The sequence below is a fragment of the Petaurus breviceps genome, unplaced genomic scaffold (genome assembly GCF_028583685.1).
Source record: "Petaurus breviceps papuanus isolate PSGF00001 unplaced genomic scaffold, PetGlider_PUasm1.0 91041, whole genome shotgun sequence".
Taxonomy (NCBI): Eukaryota; Metazoa; Chordata; class Mammalia; order Diprotodontia; family Petauridae; genus Petaurus; species Petaurus breviceps.
Window position 1 is genome coordinate 25,515,946 of NW_027187400.1, and position 19,977 is coordinate 25,535,922.

General features: G+C 43.8%; 1 protein-coding gene across 1 annotated transcript in view; it reads right to left on the bottom strand.

Annotated features, from left to right (window-relative positions):
- H6PD (hexose-6-phosphate dehydrogenase/glucose 1-dehydrogenase) overlaps window positions 1-19,977 on the bottom strand; it is a 63,575-nt gene that overhangs the window by 23,996 nt on the left and 19,602 nt on the right. Inside the window, 2 exon segments of the mRNA XM_069079168.1 lie at window positions 15,270-15,387; window positions 17,326-17,954. Of these exon segments, the coding sequence (XP_068935269.1) occupies window positions 15,270-15,387; window positions 17,326-17,954 (747 nt within the window).

Consider the following 19,977-nt stretch of genomic DNA (forward strand, 5'->3'; position numbering starts at 1 on the left):
GACCTCATTTTCCTTCTCTTATATTCACATTCAATCTCAGATGTCTAATAGTTGTGTGACCCTAGGCGAGTCATTTCTCCTCTATCTGCCTCAGTTATCTCAACTGTAAAATGGGGATAATAGCACGTACTTCCTAGAGTTGTGACACTTAACTAAGATAATACTTGTAAAGTGCTTAGCATAGTGCTTAGAACATAACAGATGGTTAATCTTTTCCTTCCTCCTCTCCCTTCCTTCTTTCCTCCTCTTCTCCCTTTCTTGTTCCTTCCTTTCTTCTTTCCCTACTCAACTTCCTTCTTTTCTTCCTTCTTTTAATCCTCCTTCCATCAATCCTTCTTTCTTCCCTCTTTTTCCTTTTCCTTCCTCCTTCCCATTTTCCTTCCTTCTTTTTTCCTCTCTTCCTTCCATTCTTCCTCCTTTCCTCCCTTTGTTACCTTTTCCTCCCTCCCTCCCTTCCTTCTATCCATCCATTCATAAAATGAGGGAGTTGAATCAGATGTATGATGCTATGAAATAACAAGTGTGAGGAATTCAGAAAAGCATGAGAAGACCTACATGAACTGATGCAGAGAAAAGCGTGTAGAACCTAGTAAACAATTACTTACATTCAATGTTTACAACAATGGAAACAAAGAAAACTCAAAATCCGAGCCAGATGCAGAGTTCATTGTGGAGATCAATACTGGTCCCTGAGAAGACATGAGGGGGTATCTCCCTCCTTTCCATAGGGAGGTGGGGAACTAAGTGCAGAATGCTGGAAGATCTCTCTGTTAGTTTTGCTTGCCTCTCTGTTACAAGGAAGAATTAATTTGGTCAGGAAGGTGTCTGGCCATGTATATCCGGAAATGACTATGCTATAAAAATAAAAGGCACCAATAAAACTTTTTAATAAAAAAATCATTGGTTCTCCTGACTTTTAAGCCCAGTACTTCAGTCACTAAGACTGCTTTGCCCCAGAGGCACAGCCTGGGGCTAGCTGGGAGGCCAGAATGAAGCACCAGGATGGACTCCAGAAGGGAGCATCTGCTAGGGATATGTGATTCAGGGGCTTTTCCTAAGCAGCTGCCAACTCTGAGTTCCTCAGCAAACATGCAGACCTGAATGGGGGGGGCCCACCCGAGGCTATCAAAGCATATCCCATCCCCCAGCTTAATGAAAATAACAATAGTCATTGACAAAGCGTAGCCAAACTCAAGGCCAGGAAGTCATGAGTTCAAATCCCACCTCTGACACCCACTGGCTATGTGACCCTGGACAAGTCATGTCACTTCTCATTGTGCTCTTGGTTAGACTATAGTCACTGAGCCTCTTGAGTTTCGGAGAAAGGGCCAACCTGCATTGGTAGAAGTGATGTGGGACCAGAGCCCAAGAAAGAGACTAGAGAGTCCAACCAGATGACCTCCAGGGTCCCTTCCAGCTATGGACCTGTAATAATGTTAATATCAAGCATTTATATAGCACTTTAAAGTTTTTAAAGTGCTTAATAGGGCAGTGCGCGGAGACCCGGACGAGGATTGGTCACCATGGTGGTAAGTTGATCCACCAACCACAAAGGCCTTTCCCTGGGCCTATCACCACAGGGCTGGGATCTGACCGAGCTGGGTAAGAGACAAATGCAGGGCCCATGGCAGTGGCAGCAGCCAGCCCTGGGACTACCAATCCATAGCCTGGAAATTTAAAAAGCACCTATCTGAGCTTCCAGGAACCAGGATGGCAGAATGAACCCTGGCTGCTCCAATCCCCCCCCTCTGACCCTGAAAACACAGCCCCAGAGCAAAATTTTAAACAGTAAAGGCTTGGGAGCCCTAGAGGAAGGGTATAGCTAAGGCCCTGCCTCAAAATGGGTAAAAAACAGACTGCAAAGAGAAAGACTCTACAACCCTATTATTGTGAACAGGAGACACCAAATTCAGAAGGAGACAGTATTGACTCCACACCCATGGCTGAAGCCTCAACAGGGAATATGGACTGGTTTCAAGCACAGAAAGCATTCTTAGTTGAGCTCAAATAGTACTTTGAAAACCAAATTAGAGAGGTAGAAGATAAAATGAATAATTCTTTTAAAATCAAAATTGCGAAATTAGAAAAGCATTATAATGAAGAAAACAGCTCCTTAAAAAGAAAAATGTGTGAACTAAAAATGAAATCTGAACATATGGAAAAGGAGCTTCAAAAACTTAACTGAGGAAAATAATTCGCTAAAAATTAGAATCAACCAAATTGAAGCTAATGACTCTATGAGGCACCAAGAATCAGTCAAATAAAACATCAAGAATGAAAAATTAGAAAAAGAGGTAAAATATCTCAATGGAAAAGTAACTGACCTGGAAAACAGATCCAGGAGAGATAATCTGAGAATTATTGGTCTACTGGAAAATAATGATGAAAAAATGAGCCTGGACAACATCTTCTAAGAGCTCATCAAGGAAAACTGCCCTGAGATCCTAGAACCAGAGGGTAAAATCGAAATCAAGAGAATCCACCAGACACCTCCTGAAAGAGATCCCAAATTGAAAAGTTCGCAAAATGTTGTAGCCAAATTCCAGAACTATCAGGTAAAGGAGACAATACTACAAGCAGCCAGAAAGAAACAATTCAAATATCACACAACTACAGTGAGTATTACACAGGATCTGTCAGCTTCTACATTGAGAGATCAGAGGAACTGGAATATGATTTTTCACAAGGCAAAAGAGCTAGGGTTACAACCAAGGATCAGCTATCCAGCAAAACTGAGCAGGCAAGGAGATGGTCATTCAATGATATAACGGACTTCCAGACCTTCCTGATGAAAAAGCCAGAGCTCAATGGAAAATTCAACCTCCAATTACAAGACTCAAGAGAGACACAGAAAGGTAAATAGGGAAAAAAACACACACAGAAACACACACACACACACACATAACTTGTTATTTAATAATAGCAAACTGTTTACATCCCTATATGGGAAGCTGATAATATTGAGAATTCTATACTTATGGCAACATCTAAAAGGGATATAGACATAGGGGGTGTGGGTATAAATTAAACAAAATGATGATATAAAACCTTATTCAGGGCTGCAAAGGGACTGCAATGAAAGAAGAGGAAAGAATGAAGCAGAAAAGGGCAAATTATGCCACACAAAGAGGCATAAAAACCTTATAGTAGAGGGAAAGAAGGGAGGGAGATGAATATTATATGACCTTCACCCTCATTGGTTCTGGTGTAAGAAGGGAATAACATAATCAGTTAAGTATAGGACTCTATCGAGAAGAGACATAAAACCTATCATAATAGAGAGAAAGAGGGGAGGGAGAGGAGCATTGCATGAGATCTATTCTCGTCAATCTTGGTTCAAGGAAGAAATAGCATACTACATTAAGTACAAAAGTCTATCATACCCTACAGGCAGTAGGAGGGGGGAAGGGCTAAAAAAAATGGGGGTAGTTAGAAGGGAGGGAAGAAGTAGTAAGGGGGAAGGGTAGGAAAAGGGAGGGGGGCTGATAAGGAAAGAATACTGAGGGAGGTGTCGGTCAAAAGGAAAACTCTTAAAGAGGGGAAGGGGAAAAATAAAAGCATAAACAGGGGAGGGAATAGGATGGAGGGGAAGATACTGATAGTAATCATAACTGTGAATGTGAATGGGATGAACTCTCCCATAAAATGGAGGCAGATAAAAGAATAGATTAAAAACCATAATCCTACAATATAATGTTTACAAGAAACACATTTGAAACAAGGGGATACACACAGGGTAAAGGTAAAAGGCTGGAGTAAAATATATTATGCCTCAGCTAAAGTAAAAAAAAAGCAGGGGTAGCAATCCTTATCTCAGACAAAGCAAATGCAAAAATAGATCTAATTAAAAGAGATAAGGAAGGAAACCACATCCTGCTAAAAGGCACCATCGAAAATGAAGCAATATCATTACTAAACATTTTTGCAACAAGCAGTACAGCATCCAAATTCTTAAAGGAGAAGTTAAGGGAGTTAGAGGAAGAAATAGATAGCAAAACTATACTAGTGGGGGACTTCAATCTCCCCCTCTCTGAACATGATAAATCTAACCTCAAAATAAATAAGAAAGAAGTTAAGGAGATAAATAGAATCTTAGAGAAGACAGATATGGTAGACCTCTGGAGAAAACTGAATGGGGATAAAAAGGAATATATCTTCTTCTCAGTGGTACATGGCACATTCACAAAAATTGACCATGTTACTAAGTCATAAAAACCTCACAATTCAGTGCAGAAAGGCAGAAATATTAAATGCATCCTTCTCAGATCATGATGCAATAAAAATTGTATATAATAAAGGGCCATGGAAGGATAGACTAAAAACTAATTGGAAACTAAATAACTTAATCCTAAAGAATGAGTGGGTCAAGCAAGAAATTATAGAAACAATAAGTAACTTCATTCAAGTGAATGACAATAATGAGCCAACATACCAAAACTTGTGGGATGCAGCAGAAGCAGTTCTCAGGAGAAGTTTTATATCCCTGAATTCATACATGAATAAAATAGAGAAAATGGAGGTCAATAAATTGGGCATGCAACTGAAAAAGCTAGAAAAAGAACAAATTGAAAATGCCCAATTAAATACTAAATTAGAAATAATGAAAACCAAAAGGAGAGAATAATAAAGTTGAATTTAAGAAAACTATTGAATTAATAAATAAAACTAAGAGCTGGTATTAGGAAAAAAAAACAATAAAATTGATAGACCTTTAGTCAATATGATAAAAAAAGAAAAAAGAAAACTAAATTATGAGTATCAAAAATGAAAAAGGTGAATCTACCTCCTATAAAGAGGAAATTAAAACAATAATTAGGAATTATTTTGCCCAATTGTACTCACATAAATTTGACAATCTTAGTGAAATGAATGAATATCTACAAAAATATAAATTGCCCAGATTAATTGAAGAGGAAATAAATTACTTAAATAACCCCATCTCAAAAAAAGAAATAGAACAAGCCATCAATGAACTCCCTAGGAAAAAATCTCCAGGGCCAGATGGATTTACTAGTGAATTCTACCAAACATTTAAAGAACAATTGACTCCAATATTTTACAAACTATTCAGGAAAATTGGAGAAGAAGGAGTCCTACCAAATTCCTTTTATGACACAAATAGGGCACTGATACCTAAATCAGGAAGAGACAAAACAGAGAAAGAAAATTACAGACCAATTTCCCTTATGAATATAGGTGCAAAAATTCTAAATAAAATATTAGCAAAAAAGACTGCAGCAACTTATCACGAGAATAATACACTTTGATCAGGTAGGATTTATTCCATGAATGCAAGGGTGGTTCAGTATCAGGGAAACTATCAGTATAATTGATCACATCAACAACAAAACTAGCAGAAACCATATGACTATCTCAATAGATGTAGAAAAGGTTTTTGAAAAAATACAACACCCGTTCCTATTAAAAACACGAGAAAGTATAGGAATAAATGGAGTCTTCCTTAAAATATTAAGTAGCATCTATCTAAAACCACCAGCAAGTATTATATGTAATGGGGATAAGCTAGAAGCATTTCCAATAAGATCAGAGGTAAAACAAGGATGTCCACTATCACCCCTCTTATTCAATCTGGTATTAGAAATATTAGCAGTAGCAATAAGAGAAGAAAAAGAAATTGAAGGAATCAAATTAGGCAAAGAGACTACTTTGTAGCACTAGAAAAAATAGTAGCAAAATTCATTTGGAAGAACAAAAGACCCAGAATATCAAGGCAATTAATAAAAAGAAATGCTAAGGAAGGTAGCCTAGCCATACCAGATTTTAATCTGTATTATAAAGCAGCAGTCATTAAAACTACTTAGTACTGGCTGAGGAACAGAGTAGTGAATCAATGGAACAGGCTGAGTACACAAGACTCAGCAGTCAATGACTATTGTAATCTACTGTTTGATAAACCCCAAAACCCCAGTTTTTGCAATAAGAACACACTATTTGACAAAAACTGCTAGGAAAACTGGAACATGGTATGGCAGAAATTGGGCATAGATCAATATCTAACACCATACACCAAAATAAAGTCGAAATGGGTGCATGATATAGATATAAAAGCTGATACTGTAAGCAATCTGGGAGAGCAAGGGATAGTTTACCTGTCAGATCTATGGAGAGGGAAAGACTTCATGATGAAACAAGAGATAGAGAGCATTATAAAATGCAAAATGGATAATTTTGATTACATTAAATTGAAAGGCTTCTGTACAAATAAAGCCAATGTAACCAAGATTAAGAGGGAAGTCCAAAATTGGGAAAGAATTTTTACAACCAGTATCTCTGATAAAGGCCTCATTTCTAAAATATACAAAGAATTGAGTCAAATCTATAAGAATACAAGCCACTCCCCAACTGATAAATGGTCAAAGGATATGAACCAGCAGTTCTCAGAAGATGAAATTAAAGATATCTATAAGCATATAAAAAAATGTTCTAAATCACTAGTGATTAGAGAAATGCAAATCAAAACAACTCTGAGGTACCACATCTCACTGGCCAGACTGGTTAAGATGACAAAACAGGAAAATCATAAATGCTGGAGAGGATGTGGAAAAATTGGAACACTGATGCATTGCTGGTGGAGTTGTGAACTGATCCAGCCATTCTGGAGAGCAATCTGGAACTATGGTCAAAGAGTTATAAATAAGTACATACCCTTTGATCCAGCAATACCAGTTCTAGGGTTATATCCCAAAGAGATCAGAGAAGTAGGAGGAGGACCCATATGTACAAAAATATTTATAGCAGCTCTTTTTGTGGTGGCAAAGAATTGGAAATCAAGGGGATGCCCATCAATTGGGGAATGGCTGAACAAGTTGCAGTATATGAATGTAATGGAATACTACTGTGCTATAAGAAATGAGGAGCAGATGGACTTCATAATAACCTGGAAAGACTTATAAAAACTGATGCTGAGCGAGAAAAGCAGAACCAGGAGAAATTTCTACACAATCACAGACATAATGCATGCACGACGACTAACTTAAATAGACTGGGCTTCTCTCAGCAATGTAAGGTTATAACAGAACTCAAAAAAAGTCATGATAGAAAGAGATATCCACATCCAGAGAAAGAGATGCGAAGTCTGAATGCAGATTGAAACAAACTACTTGCTGTTTCTTTTTCTTGTTTTGTGTTGTTTCCTCTTTCCCACTGATGATTCCATCAGTTATATAATCTTTCTTTACAACCTAACAATTAAAGTGAAGATATTTGTAGATCCTATATTTGAACGCATTCTGCCATGATGGGCGGGGAGGAAGGAGAGGGAGGGGGAGAAAATTTGAAACTCGAGGGACTATGGAACTGAATGTTGTAAACTAAAAGTAAATAAACAAATTAATTTTTTTAAATGTACTTAACATTCTTTATCTCATTTGAGCCTCATAACAACCCTGGGAAGTGGATACTATTATTATCCCCATTTTATAGATGAGGAAACTGAGGCAAACAGGTTAAGGGACTTGTTCAGAGTCATATAACTAGTAAGTGTTTGAGACAGAATTCAAACTCAGATCTTTCTGACTCCAGGTCTAACATTCTATCTCACTTTCACACATACACACACACACACACACACACACACGTGTGTACTACATTATTTACTAAATACTATGTCCCACTAACACTATACATTGCAGAGAAAATGCCAACCTAAAATAGTAGAGGGAGTTTTCTAATCTGGGACTTCCTTCTACTAATGAAATTACACTTAATAATCATAGTTTTAGAGTTGGAAGGGGCCTCAAAGATCTTCTAGTCCAACCCACCCATCTGACATATGAAGAAACTGAAGGCCACTGAGGGAAAGCTGACTTGCCCAAGGACACACAGGTTATAAGTAGTAAAGCAGAGATTTGAACCTTCAAACCTATTTCTTCTACCCAAGAGGAAGTGTGGCACTGCTGATAGCACCCTAGACTTAGAATCCAGAGACGTCAGTTTAAATCTCATTCTGACATTAGTAGAGGACTGGGAGTTACCATGGACAAAGAATTTAATCTCTCTGGGGCTTAGTTATCCTTATCTGTACAATGGGAAAAAGCAAAACTTTAGCCCTTATTTAACATGGCCATCATGAGGCCCAAATGATATAACATATGCAATGAGCTTTGCTAACTTTAAAGTGCTGTGTAAATGCCAGATAATATACCATACTTTTTAGCTTGCTGGATTTAAAGTCAAAGGGTGACCCGGGTTCAGATCCCAACTTTGACATTAATGAGATGAATGACCCTAAGTAAGTCACTTAACCTCTCTAGGCCTCATCCTATTTGTGAGATGAAAGCACTGGCCTAGATCGTGGAATTACAGATGGAGAGCTGAAAGGGATCTCTGAGGAGACACCCTCATTCTACAGGTGATGAAACTAGAGGCTGGAATGAAGCCACTATGGCCCAATGTCACATGACTATAAGCAGCAGAGCTTGGATTTGAACCCAGTCTCCTGGGTCTAAACAAGGAACTGCTTCCACTGACCAATACTGAGGTCTGCCTCTAAACTGATGATCCTATGAGCTTAGAGAATTTCAAAGTCTATGACATTGACACCTTATTGGTGTGGGAAGACTGATGGATAGAATGACAGACTTGGGAGCCTGAAGATCGGGGTTCAAACCCTGTACTTTTTAGCTGTGTGAAGTCACTTTCTGGGCCTCAGTTTCCTCATATGTAAAATGAGCTGAACTAAACGACCTCTAAGACCCCTTCCTGCTCTAAACATGGGATCCAGTGAGGAAGGTCAAGCAAGAATCTCTGTCCTCTTTCTTCAGGAAGTTGAGCTCCAGAGAAGTGAAAAATTTGCCCAAAGATAAACAAACCATGAAGAGCTGACTAGGACTAGGCCCCTAGGAGGGGTCTCCCAATTCAGCACTCTTTCCATCATTCCATGGTCTTTCCATGAAGGTTCAGTCAGGGCACTGGACTAAATTTGAGAGCAATGAATGGGTCCTATGTGGCATCATCCTAGAGAGCTCACCCCAGATCTATCCACAAGACAAAAGATGGGACCCCCTAGGCAGAGTGGTAACTGGGACTTCATGAAAGAACAGTCAGTCCATCAGATAAGTAGCATTTATTAAGTGCCTACTGCATGCCCTGTGCTAAGTGCTAGAGAAAGAAAGAAAGGCAAAAGATAGCCTCTGCCTTCAAGGAGCTTACAGTCTAATGGAGGAGACAATATGGAAACAACTGTGTGCAAACAAGATATGGAAAGGAGAAACAGGAAGCAACCAACAGAAAGAAACCACTAGAGTTAAGGGGGATGGAAAAAAGCTTCCTGTAGAATGTAAAGTTTTATATGGAAAACCAGGGAAGCCAAGCCAGGAGGTAGAGATGAGAAAGGGCACTCCAGGCACGGGGGACAGCTGGCAGCTGCTGAAAATACCTGGAATCAGGAAACGGAATAGCTCACATTTACAGTGGGACAAAACAGCACATTAAGATTTACAATCTCATTGGACATTTACAATCTCAATCAACATTTATTAAGCACCTACTACATGCAGGCAACATGCTAAGTGCTGGGATGCCCTCTCCCAGATATAGTTATGTATGTTTTTCTGGTCTGGACCTAAGATTTCATAAGTCTAGAGAGCTCCCAATATGGACATTTCCTCCACCAATTGGTTATTCCTCTGTAACTTATAGTCTTCAGGGCATTGAGAAGTTAAGTGACTTGTCCAGGGTCACACAGTCAAAATATGTTGGAGGCAGGACTTGAACCCAGGACTTCCTGACTCCAAGGACCCTCACCTCTAGTGAGATATATTACTATTCCCATTTCACAGATGAAAAAACTGAAGCTTAGGGAGGCTTATCCATGGTCACATAACCATTTAGGGTCAGAGGTGGTATCTGAACTGACATCTCAAGTCCAGAGATCTCTTCTTTGCACCTCCCAGAGTCAGCATTCTCTTCCTCACCCTCATTCTCATTGCTATGATTTATATACTGAGTTAAGGTTTGCAGAATGCTTTCCAAACATCCTCTCCTTTGCAGACTTAAAGCTGTAAGAGACCTCAGAGGCCTTCTGGTCCAAGCCCTTTTTTCTACTGATGACAGCTTGAGGCTAGTGACTTACCCAAGGTCACATAGCGTTCTGACTGGCAGAACTAGGATTAGAACCTAGGTTCTAGTCTTGAGATTCCATGTTTCTCACCCTAAGCCACAATTCTTTTTTTTTTCCTTTTTTTTTTTTGGAGGGGGGAAGGCAAGGCAATTGGGGTTAAGTGACTTGCCCAAGGTCATACAGCAAGTGTGTCAAGTGTCTCAGGCAACATTTGAATTCAGGTTCTCCTGACTCCAGGGTCGGTGCTCTATTCACTACACCACCTAGCTGCCCCAGCCACAATTCTTCCAGCCTAACACCGCAGCCTGCTATAGACCTCAGCAGGGGGGATGAGGAGAGGTGGAGATCCAGCTTCTGGGGTCATTCCAAAGGCTGGCTCTCTAGCCAACCTCCTCTTTGAGAAGTCTCTTCCCTGGAGGATTTCCTACAGGAGGTCCTGAATGTTAGAGCCTTAATTCCCCATCACCTCCCCACCCAGTCCCACTCCCCAGCCAAGCCCACGGGAGGTCACTGTGCCCAAGGAAGACACCCAGGGTCAGGGTAAGCCCAGCTCCTCTCCCCAGGCCTTGAGAGTTTGCTCAGGGAGCAGAAAAGCCAAGAGACATAATTTAGGCAGCAGGATCACAATAACCATGGTTACTCACTCTCCAGGCACTTCCAGTGTCCACAGGATCCAAGTCAAGAACTAAAACTCTTGGAGGTCATCTAGTCTGAACTCAGACACTCACCAGATGTGGGACCCTGTTTGCCTCAGTTTCCTCATCTGTAAAATGAGCTGGAGAAGGAAATGGGAAACCACTCTGGTATCTGCCAAGAAAACCCCAAACGGGGTCACGATGAATCGGACATGACTGAAAATGACTGAACAACAAAAAAAGACCAACTCTCTTATTTTACAGATGAGAAAACGGAGGCCTAGAGAAATTAAGTGACATGGCCAGGGTCACACAGTGTCAGAGGCGGTCTTTATTGACTCTAAGCTAAATGCAATACTTAAGTGCCTACTGCATACAACGGGCAGGCTGGTGGCTTCTTCTTCCGCCAGGCTGCCCCTGTACTCTGTTTTTCTTCTGCTTGTCTTGCTGTCCTCTTGGCTCACAGGTGCTTCGTAGGCTTGCAGGACTGCCTGTAGGCAGCCCCTCCTGGCCCCAAAGTCAAGACTTTCTGGGGTGGCTAGGTGGCACAGTGAGTAAAGTGCCAGCCCCAGAGTCAGGAGGACCCGAGTTTGGTTCCGGCCTCAGACACTTAACACCCACACAAAAAAACTAGCTGTGTAACCTTGGCCAAGTTACTTAATCCTAATTGCCCTCCAAAAAGCAAAAAAAAAAAAAAATGCTGTCCTCAGCTGCCAAAATGATTTTCCAAACATGCCACCCCCTACTCAATAAACATCTGTGGCTCCCTTTTTGTGTCCAGGATCAAGTGTCCATTGGGACTTTTAAAGCCCTTTCCACTTGCCTTCTCTGGGACTCTCCTCAGCCATCTCTCCCACCCACGATGCTGACCTCCTCCCTGCTTTTTCTTACCATATCTCCTCTCCTCCATCTCCTGGCTCCCTTCAGACCTTCTGCAGGAGGCCTTTCTCAGGCCCTCCACCATTGCCGCTGGCAGCCCCTGAGAATATCTGCCACTTAAATTGTCTCCTTCCCCTAAACCATGAGCTGCTCAGGGGACCCTTTTGGCATCTTTGCCTTTCCTTGTAGACAGCTCCTGGAAAACAGTAAGTACTCAATAAAGGCTTGTCAACTGACTGACCTCCCTTCCCTCTCTAAAGGCCTCACCACAACAGACATCTTACATTCATTCTCATTGGATCATCAGATCTTATGTACCATGACATGTGGTGTGGGGTGGCCTCAGAAGCAAGGTTCAAGCCTCCTTTCTAACACACTCTGGCTGTGTGACCTTGGACTAGTGAGCTTAGATCTCAGGCCCCCAGGCATTTCTCTAATTTACAGAGAAGCCCTACTCATTGAGGGAGCCCCTCGTTGATGAAAACACGGGCTTAGCTAACAGATAGACAGACAGACAGACAGATACATAGGCAGATGGACAGATGGATGAGCAAACAAGTAATTAAATAATTAAATGAATGACTAAACACATGTACACATTTGTGTGTGTATATACACACAAACCCCCACCCCAGGTCCTCTGACTTCTTTCCACTCTGGCCCATGGCCCTCCTTGTAATGCCTACATCACAGATTATTAGGAGAAAAAAGTACTTCTTGTAAGCCTGAAAGCATTCCAAAATTGTCATGGTCATAAAATTATTAATAAAATATTCTTATGAAGCCTGCAAAAACTATGAAAAGATGTGAATTGTCATTCTGATCCCAGAGCCCCCAAACTGGGTCTCCCTGGCTCTCTCTGTCCCTTCCTCCATGATCCCAAAGCACATTTACAGGATTTGCAGATGTGGGCTTCAGGGGATCCTGTACAAAGATCCTTAAATGAAAGATTACTAAAGTGAGGGAGGGAGGAAAGTGGGGGTAGAGAAGAGGAAGGAGGAGGAGGAGGGAGGGAGGGAGCAGAGACTGGGAACGCCAACTCCTGGCATGGAGGGCAGTGCCCAGGACCCCTTCCCCGCCCCTCTGTCATGGACCCAGAGCAGAGAGGCTGAGCCAACAGGGCTTTCCAAGCCAGGAACGTCTCACTCACTGCCGAGTACTGCAGACTAACTCTGCAGCCTCATTGCAGGGGAAGGATGCAGCCATGCCTGTAGTTCCACAGAAGCAGCAGCAGCAGCAGTGCCCACATGCCTGGCACTGGCTCACTCCACCCCTTCTCTTGGTGGAAGAAAGGCAATGGTCATCCCCAGCACCCACACCTGGGCTTCTCATGGGCAATCAGATACTGGAAACAGGGAGAACAGGAAACAGACCAGCTAAGATTGTGGCAGGAGACAGTATTAGGGGCTGGAACAGCAGTGACTTTCCATAAACCAAGAATTAAGGGCAAATCCATCGAGGGCTATCTGGCTAAGGACCTAATGGAGCTTGGTGACCTCTCTGCTCAAATCTGGGAATTTTCAAGGGTGCTGGAATGAGTCTATTAAGATGAAAGTCAAGAGAGAAAAATGTAAAATCTAACATTTAGGTTCAAAAAATCAACTTCCCAAGGGCAGGATGGGGAGGACTGGTTAGACCGCAATTAATCAGTTAGTGAACAAAAATTTATTAAGCACTTACTATGTGCCAGATGGAGGCAGCTAGATGGCTCTGCGAATAGAGTGCTGGGCTTGGGGTCAGGAAGACCTGAGTTCAAATCTGCCCTCAGATACTAGCTGTGTGACCTCAGGTAAGTCACTTAACCTCTCTTTACCTTAATCCACTGAAAAGAAATGGGAAACCACACTAGTATCTTTGCTAAGAAAACCCGATGGACAGTGTGGCGCACTAGGTCACGGAAGAGTCGGACTGAACAACATGCTGTCTCTCACATTCGCATACTTAGCTGTACTAAGCTTTGGGGATTTTAAAGAAGACCAAAAATAATTCCCACTTTTAAGGATGAACATTCTAATGTGATGACTAGGTACAGGGAAGAGAGAAAGAGAGTAGATCAAGGTAACGGGAAAGGGGATTAGCCCCCGGGGAGCAGGGACCAGGTCTGGGGAGGTCACTGAGCATGGAGGTAGCTGCCAGTCCAGGATTAGAATGGGGAGAGATCTGAGCAGGGCCCTGAATCAAGGCTGCGTGGTCAGAAGGGGACATGGACAAGGGCTTCTGGGAAGGTAGAATCTACCAGACTTGGGGGGGGGGGGAGAGAGAGAGAGAGGGAGAGAGAGAGAGAGAGAGAGAGAGAGAGAGAGAGAGAGAGAGAGAGAGGAGTGGGGGATGACCCTCTGGGTGACTAGAAGGCCGATGGAGTCAGTAATGGGGCAGTCAGGAAGAAGAGAGGGTTTAGGAGAAAAGATAAGGAAGTAACGGGTTTTGTTTTGTTTTTTTTTTTTTCTGCTTTTTGGAGGGGGGAAGGCAGGGCAATTGGGGTTAAGTGACTTGCCCAAGGTCACACAGCTAGTAATTGTTAAGTGTCTGAGGCAGGATTTGAACTCAGGTCCTCCTGACCCCATGGCTGGTGCTCTATTCACTGAGCCACCTAGCCATCCCCGAAAATTCTGTTTTGGCCTCTCTGAGTTTCAGGTATCTACAGGACGCCTAGCTGGACATGTCCAAGAGGTTGACTAGAGATCAAGAGAGAGGTCAGGACTGAATAGGGAGACCTGGGAATTATGTGCACAGAGAAGACAGCTGAATCCACAAGGGCTGATGAAATTACTGAGTGAATTAGCATAAAAAGAGAAGACAAGAGGCCCAGGACAGAGCCTGAAAAAGATCTGGGGATTTCAGTGGCCTGTAAGCTCTGTATGAGCCCAAAGTGTGAATGAAGCAGCAACTGAAAAAAGATAACTCAGTCTTGGCCTGCATTAAGGGAGGGAGAGAATGAGCCTACTACGTGCTAGGCACCATGTTAAGTATTATCTCATTTGATCCTTCCAACAGCCCTAAGAGGCAGATGCTATTTACATCCTCTCCTTACAGCTGAGGAAACTGAGGCAAAGATTAAGTGACTTGGCCAGGGTCATACAGCTAGTAAGTGTTTGAAGATGAGTCTTCCTGATTCCAAGCCCAGCACTCTATCCCCTGAGCCACCTAGCTTAGCGGATAAGCCACCGAGCCCCAGAACACCTGAATTCAAATATGGCTTCATTAATTAGCTGTACTGGGCACTGGAAGCGTCTGACAGGGGATTACAGCAGATCAGCAACATAAAATTCAGTGATTCTCTGGTTCAAACTGGGAAGAGGAAGGGTTGGGATTCAAGCCAGGTTGGCCCATCTGACTCCAGACCCAGCCATCTTTCCCCCTATGCTTCATGTCTTCCCCAAACAGCATTGAGAGATGACTGCCCCCCAACGCTCTCTTTCTGGGTCTTTGAACATCCGTGGGCACTGGTTTCTGGCTGCCAGCTTCTGATTGCCAACAGATTGAAATTACAAGAAACCAGCCAAGGGAGGACCCAAAGGACCTGCCCAGCCTGTAATACTCTTGGCAAAGTCAACCATCCATTCTCCTGGTTCCCACACACCACCAGCCAGAGACGGGGCCCAAGGCAGGGGAGAGCCAGTGAATGCTGTCCTTCCCACTCCCTCCCTCCTTCCCTCCCTCCATCACTCACTCACCCTCTGCATCCACTGTCTCCTTCATGACAATCTCCACCCTGTCCACGTGGTGCCGGTTCCAGAGTTGATCCAGGGCTTTCCAGTTCTGGTCTCGGAAGGGCAGGATCTGAGCCACTGTCTGTCAGGAGAGAAGAGAAATAGAGTTCACCATGTCCATGGAAAGCCCCTCCCCAATCCTCCTAATTTCCCACCTGGTCACTGGGTCATTCAAATGAGGGGTGGGTAGAAGGACAGGGCAAACCTTACTAATAATGTGACCTCATTCTTTTGGTCTAGTCTGATGATGTCATCAGCAGAGGGAATTCCTAGTGCAGAAATTCCCTCTACCAATGAAGACTAATCATCTGTAATTTCTAGATCTTGTAAGGCACTGAGAAATTAAGGGCTCATATCACCAGTACCAGATGAAAAAGCAGAACTTCCACCCTGAGTCATAGGAACATGGGATTCGTCCAAGATGATCCAGGTAGCAAACGGCAGAGACGATTTGGAACCCAGGTTCTCTGCCTCCAGTCAGCCCCTTCCCTGGGGTCCCCAAACTTCCCACGGCCAGCCCTTTCCTCTCCTTTACACCCTTCCTTTTATATTCTCCTTTTTTGAAGAGGTCCAGGCTTGTGATTTCAGGGGTTTCCCAGGAGGGGACAGCCCACAAGCACTAGCCCATTTACTGTCTTAGCCAGTTGCCTAGCACACTGAGGAGCTGAAGAGGGAGGGGATGAACAAAAGTATTTATTAAGCACCTAATATGTGCCAGGGACTCTGGGATAAGTACTTTACAATTACTACCTCATTCATCCTCACAACAACCCTGAGAGGTGGGAGTTGTTATTATCCCCATTTTACAGCTGAAGAAACAGAGCCAGATTGGAGGCTAAGTGACTTGCCCAGGGTCACACAGCTAGTAAGTATCTGAAGCTGGATTTGAACTGAGGGCTTCCTGACTCCAAGCCCAGACACTTTTAATTGCTCAGAATCACAGAGACAATATGTGTCTGAGGCAGTGTTTAAACTCTCTCCAAGACCAGCTCCGTATCTCTAGTGTGGTAAAGAAGGCCAGGTGGCCTCCCGTGCCTCGGTCACCTCATCTGTAAAATGAGAAAGAGTAGGGAACCTATTGTGCCCCTTATGACCCTTTGTCCCCAGCACTGCGCCTGGTCCTGAGGGTGCAAAGGAGAAAAGGTCCCTGCTCTTCAGGATGGATCATAAGATGGACGTATATGAGTGTGTGTGTGTGTGTGTGTGCACAGATACACACACATATAATATCACACATACAATACATTTTATTGTTGTTCCCTTGCTTCACTCAGGTTCAACCCTCTGTGACCCCATGTGGGGTTTTCCTGGCAAAGATCCTGGAGTAGTTGGCCATTTCTTTGTCCATCTCATTTTACAAATGAGGAAACTGAGGCAAACAGGGTTAAGTGACTTGCCCAGGGTCACACAGCTAGTACGTGTCTGAGGTTGGATTTGAACTCAGGTCTTCCTGAGTTAAGGTCTGGTGCTCCATCCTCTGCACCATCTATCTAGCTGCCCATATAATACATACATATATATACTATATATGCAATATATTATTATATAATATAATATCCAATAATATATTCTTATACATATTCAATATTGTATTATGCAATTATATATAATTATATTATATATACTTATATATTATACATAAAATCCATGTGTCATATGTGCATATAATACACATATATGATAAATTACATTACATGTGCCATCTATATGTATTATATATGTATTATATATTATCTCTACATTATGTATAAATACAAAAATCTACATGTATAGATATTTATATTTTAACATTTATTCTGAGTACCAAATTCTTTCCCTCTGTCTCTCCTGCCTCTCCTCCCACCCCCTGAGAAGGCAAACAATATGAATCATGCAACTTTAAAGGTGAGGATGAGAAGGGTGAAGAGATATGTTCAAAGATAGTCTCACCCCAGCCAGCTCTGACTGGGTTCAGAGACAGTGGCCAAGCAGCCACATCAGGAGAGTTCTACTCCCCCACAGGCTGCCCTCTGTCTCTCACCTGCTTGCCAAGGTAGTGGTCCACACGATACATCTCCTCCTCTCGGAAGAAGGTCCTGAGCTCCTTGGAGAGCTCCTGGGCTGAACGGCGATCATGCCCAAAGGGCTTCTCGAGGACCACACGCAACCAGGCTCCCGAACCCGGCCGGCAGCTACTGTTGATACGCTGGGCGATGTCCGCGTAGGCAAAGGCAGGTACCGAAAAGTAGAAGATCCTTCCAGACTCTCGAAGCCCCTCCTGCTGGAGCCGGGCCTCAATGTCCCTGCTTAGGGTCACATAGTCCTCAGCCGTCTGTAGCTGCCGGTACTGACTCAGCTGCATAAACTGCCCCTTGAGCTGGGCACAGCGCTCAGGAGGCATGTCCGTGGGGCAGGAGAGCTTCTCCAGGACCTGGACCATGAACTGCTGCCCCTGCTCGGGCTGAGTCAGGGCCGCCCCGTGGAAGCTGAAGCTGTGGCCATTGCCTGCCTCGTCCACATAGAGCTGGAACAGTCCCTGCCACAGGTACTTTTTGGCCAGGTCCCCCGTGGCTCCCAGGAGGATGACAGAGACGTGGCCTTGGGGCTCCTGTGCCAAGACAGACCCCAGGAGGACGGCGGCGCAGATGACAGTCCTCAGCATCTTGAGCCCTAGGGAGCAAAGGGACACGAGAAGACATTAAGCAAGAAAAGATCAGATGCTGGGCTCAAGTGCTGCTGATGCGAAAAGTGGGAGCTTTTCCCAGCATCTCCTGCCTGGTGGGAAACTTCTACGTGCCTTATATAACCACTTTATTACATGGGAAATCCCTTTAGACTCCAGCCTCCAGGGTGCTGATGAAGGTAACCTTTATCAGCAAGCCAACTCCAGCTCAAGCTGGGGCAAAGCTCAAGTCTGCGGGTGGCAGAGAAGATGGTCACTGCAAGGGCTGGGTGCTGCCATGGTGGAGAGGGTATTGGGCAAGAGGAAGAGGCAGGGAGACAGCAGCAGGCCGAGGGGTTTAAGGTCATCAGGCCCAAACCCCTCACTGCAAACAGGAGGAAACAGAAACCCAGCGGTGCAGGGTCACTTGTTTGTGGGTCCACATGTAGGTAAGAGCAGAGACAGAATTCACCCAAATCCTGATTCCAAAGTCAGGCCTCTGCCCAGCTAAACAGCAGCCATGCACCAACCCAGATACAAGGGCAAAAAGACAAGAACCAGGGCAGAGAAAACAGAGGGGCCTCTGAGAAAAAGCATAACTCAGGGGAAAGGACATTACAACTCGGACATTCCCTGTTTTGAGGACCCTCCCAGCTCTGACATTCCCTGTTCTGAAGGCCCTCGCAGCTCTGACAATTCTGTGTTCTAAGGGTCCTCTGTAATGGTAATGGGAATTTGAATATATTCCCTGCCCCCTAATAGGCCAAATATAATCACATGGAGCCTATGGTGGAAGGAGCTTCCTGAAGGGTAGAGTAGAGCCCACAGGAAGCTGGAAGTCAGAGCAGCTAGCATAGTGGGAGAGAGATGATGCAGGCAAGCAGACAGCTAGGCTTTGTGAGTGTTTGTTGTGGGAAGGCTAAAGGATGGTGTGGCTCCCTGATGTGGCATGGTGTATTAACTTCTTTGTTGCTGTGATGAATTTGGTTTTCTGATATCTGAATAAATGTTTTGCTTCTGTCTTCTATATGGAAAGTCTGTTATATTTTGCAATTCAGACTTATGCTGGCATATTCATAGTTGTTGTCGGTGCTGTGTATATTGCATTGGAGCTACATTTTCCCAGTTCTGACATTCCATGTTCTAAGGGCCCTCCCAGCTCTGACATCCTGTGTTCTAAGGGCCCTCCCAGCTCTGACATCCTGTGTTCTAAGAGCCCTCCCAGCTCTGACATTCCATGTTCTTTTTTCTTTTTTTGGAGGACAATTGGGGTTAAGTGACATGCCCATGGTCACACGGCTATTTTTTTTTTTTAACTGTCTGAGGCCGGATCCAAACCCAGGTCCTCCTGACGCCAGGGCCAATGCTGTATTCGTTGTGCCACCTAGCCACCCCAAACATTCCCTGTTCTAAGGGCCCTCGCAGCTCTGACATCCTATGTTCTAAGGGCCCTCCTAGCTCTGACATCCTGTGTTCTAAGGGCCCTCCCAGCTCTGACATCCTGTGTTCTAAGGGCCCTCCCAGCTCTGACATTGAGTTTTGAGGGCCCTCCAGCTCTGACATCCTGTGTTCTGAGGGCCCTCCAGCTCTGACATCCTGTGTTCTGAGGACCCTCTCAGCTCTGACATCCCGTGTTCTAAGGGCCCTCCCATCTCTGACATTCTGAGTTTTGAGGGCCCTTCTAGCTCTAGTCTTCCACGTCCTAGGGGCCATTCACCACATTTATGATGTAGTAAAAAGAGCACAGGATTCAGAGGCAGAGGACAAAAATATAAATTAAATAACCATTGCCCTTGATAAGTTTACATTCCACTGTGGTGAGGAGTAAAGGCACACAGTTGAGTAAATTTTTTTTAAATCCCCAAACAAATATAATTTCAGGAAGCACTAATGCCTGGGGGCTTCAGGGAAGGCCTTCTAGAAGAGATAACACTTGAGTTGAGCCTTAAAGTTGGGGATTCCAAGAAGTCTAAGTGAGGAGGGAGAGCCTTCCAGGCATGGGGCACTGCACGAGCAAAGGCCCAGAGATGG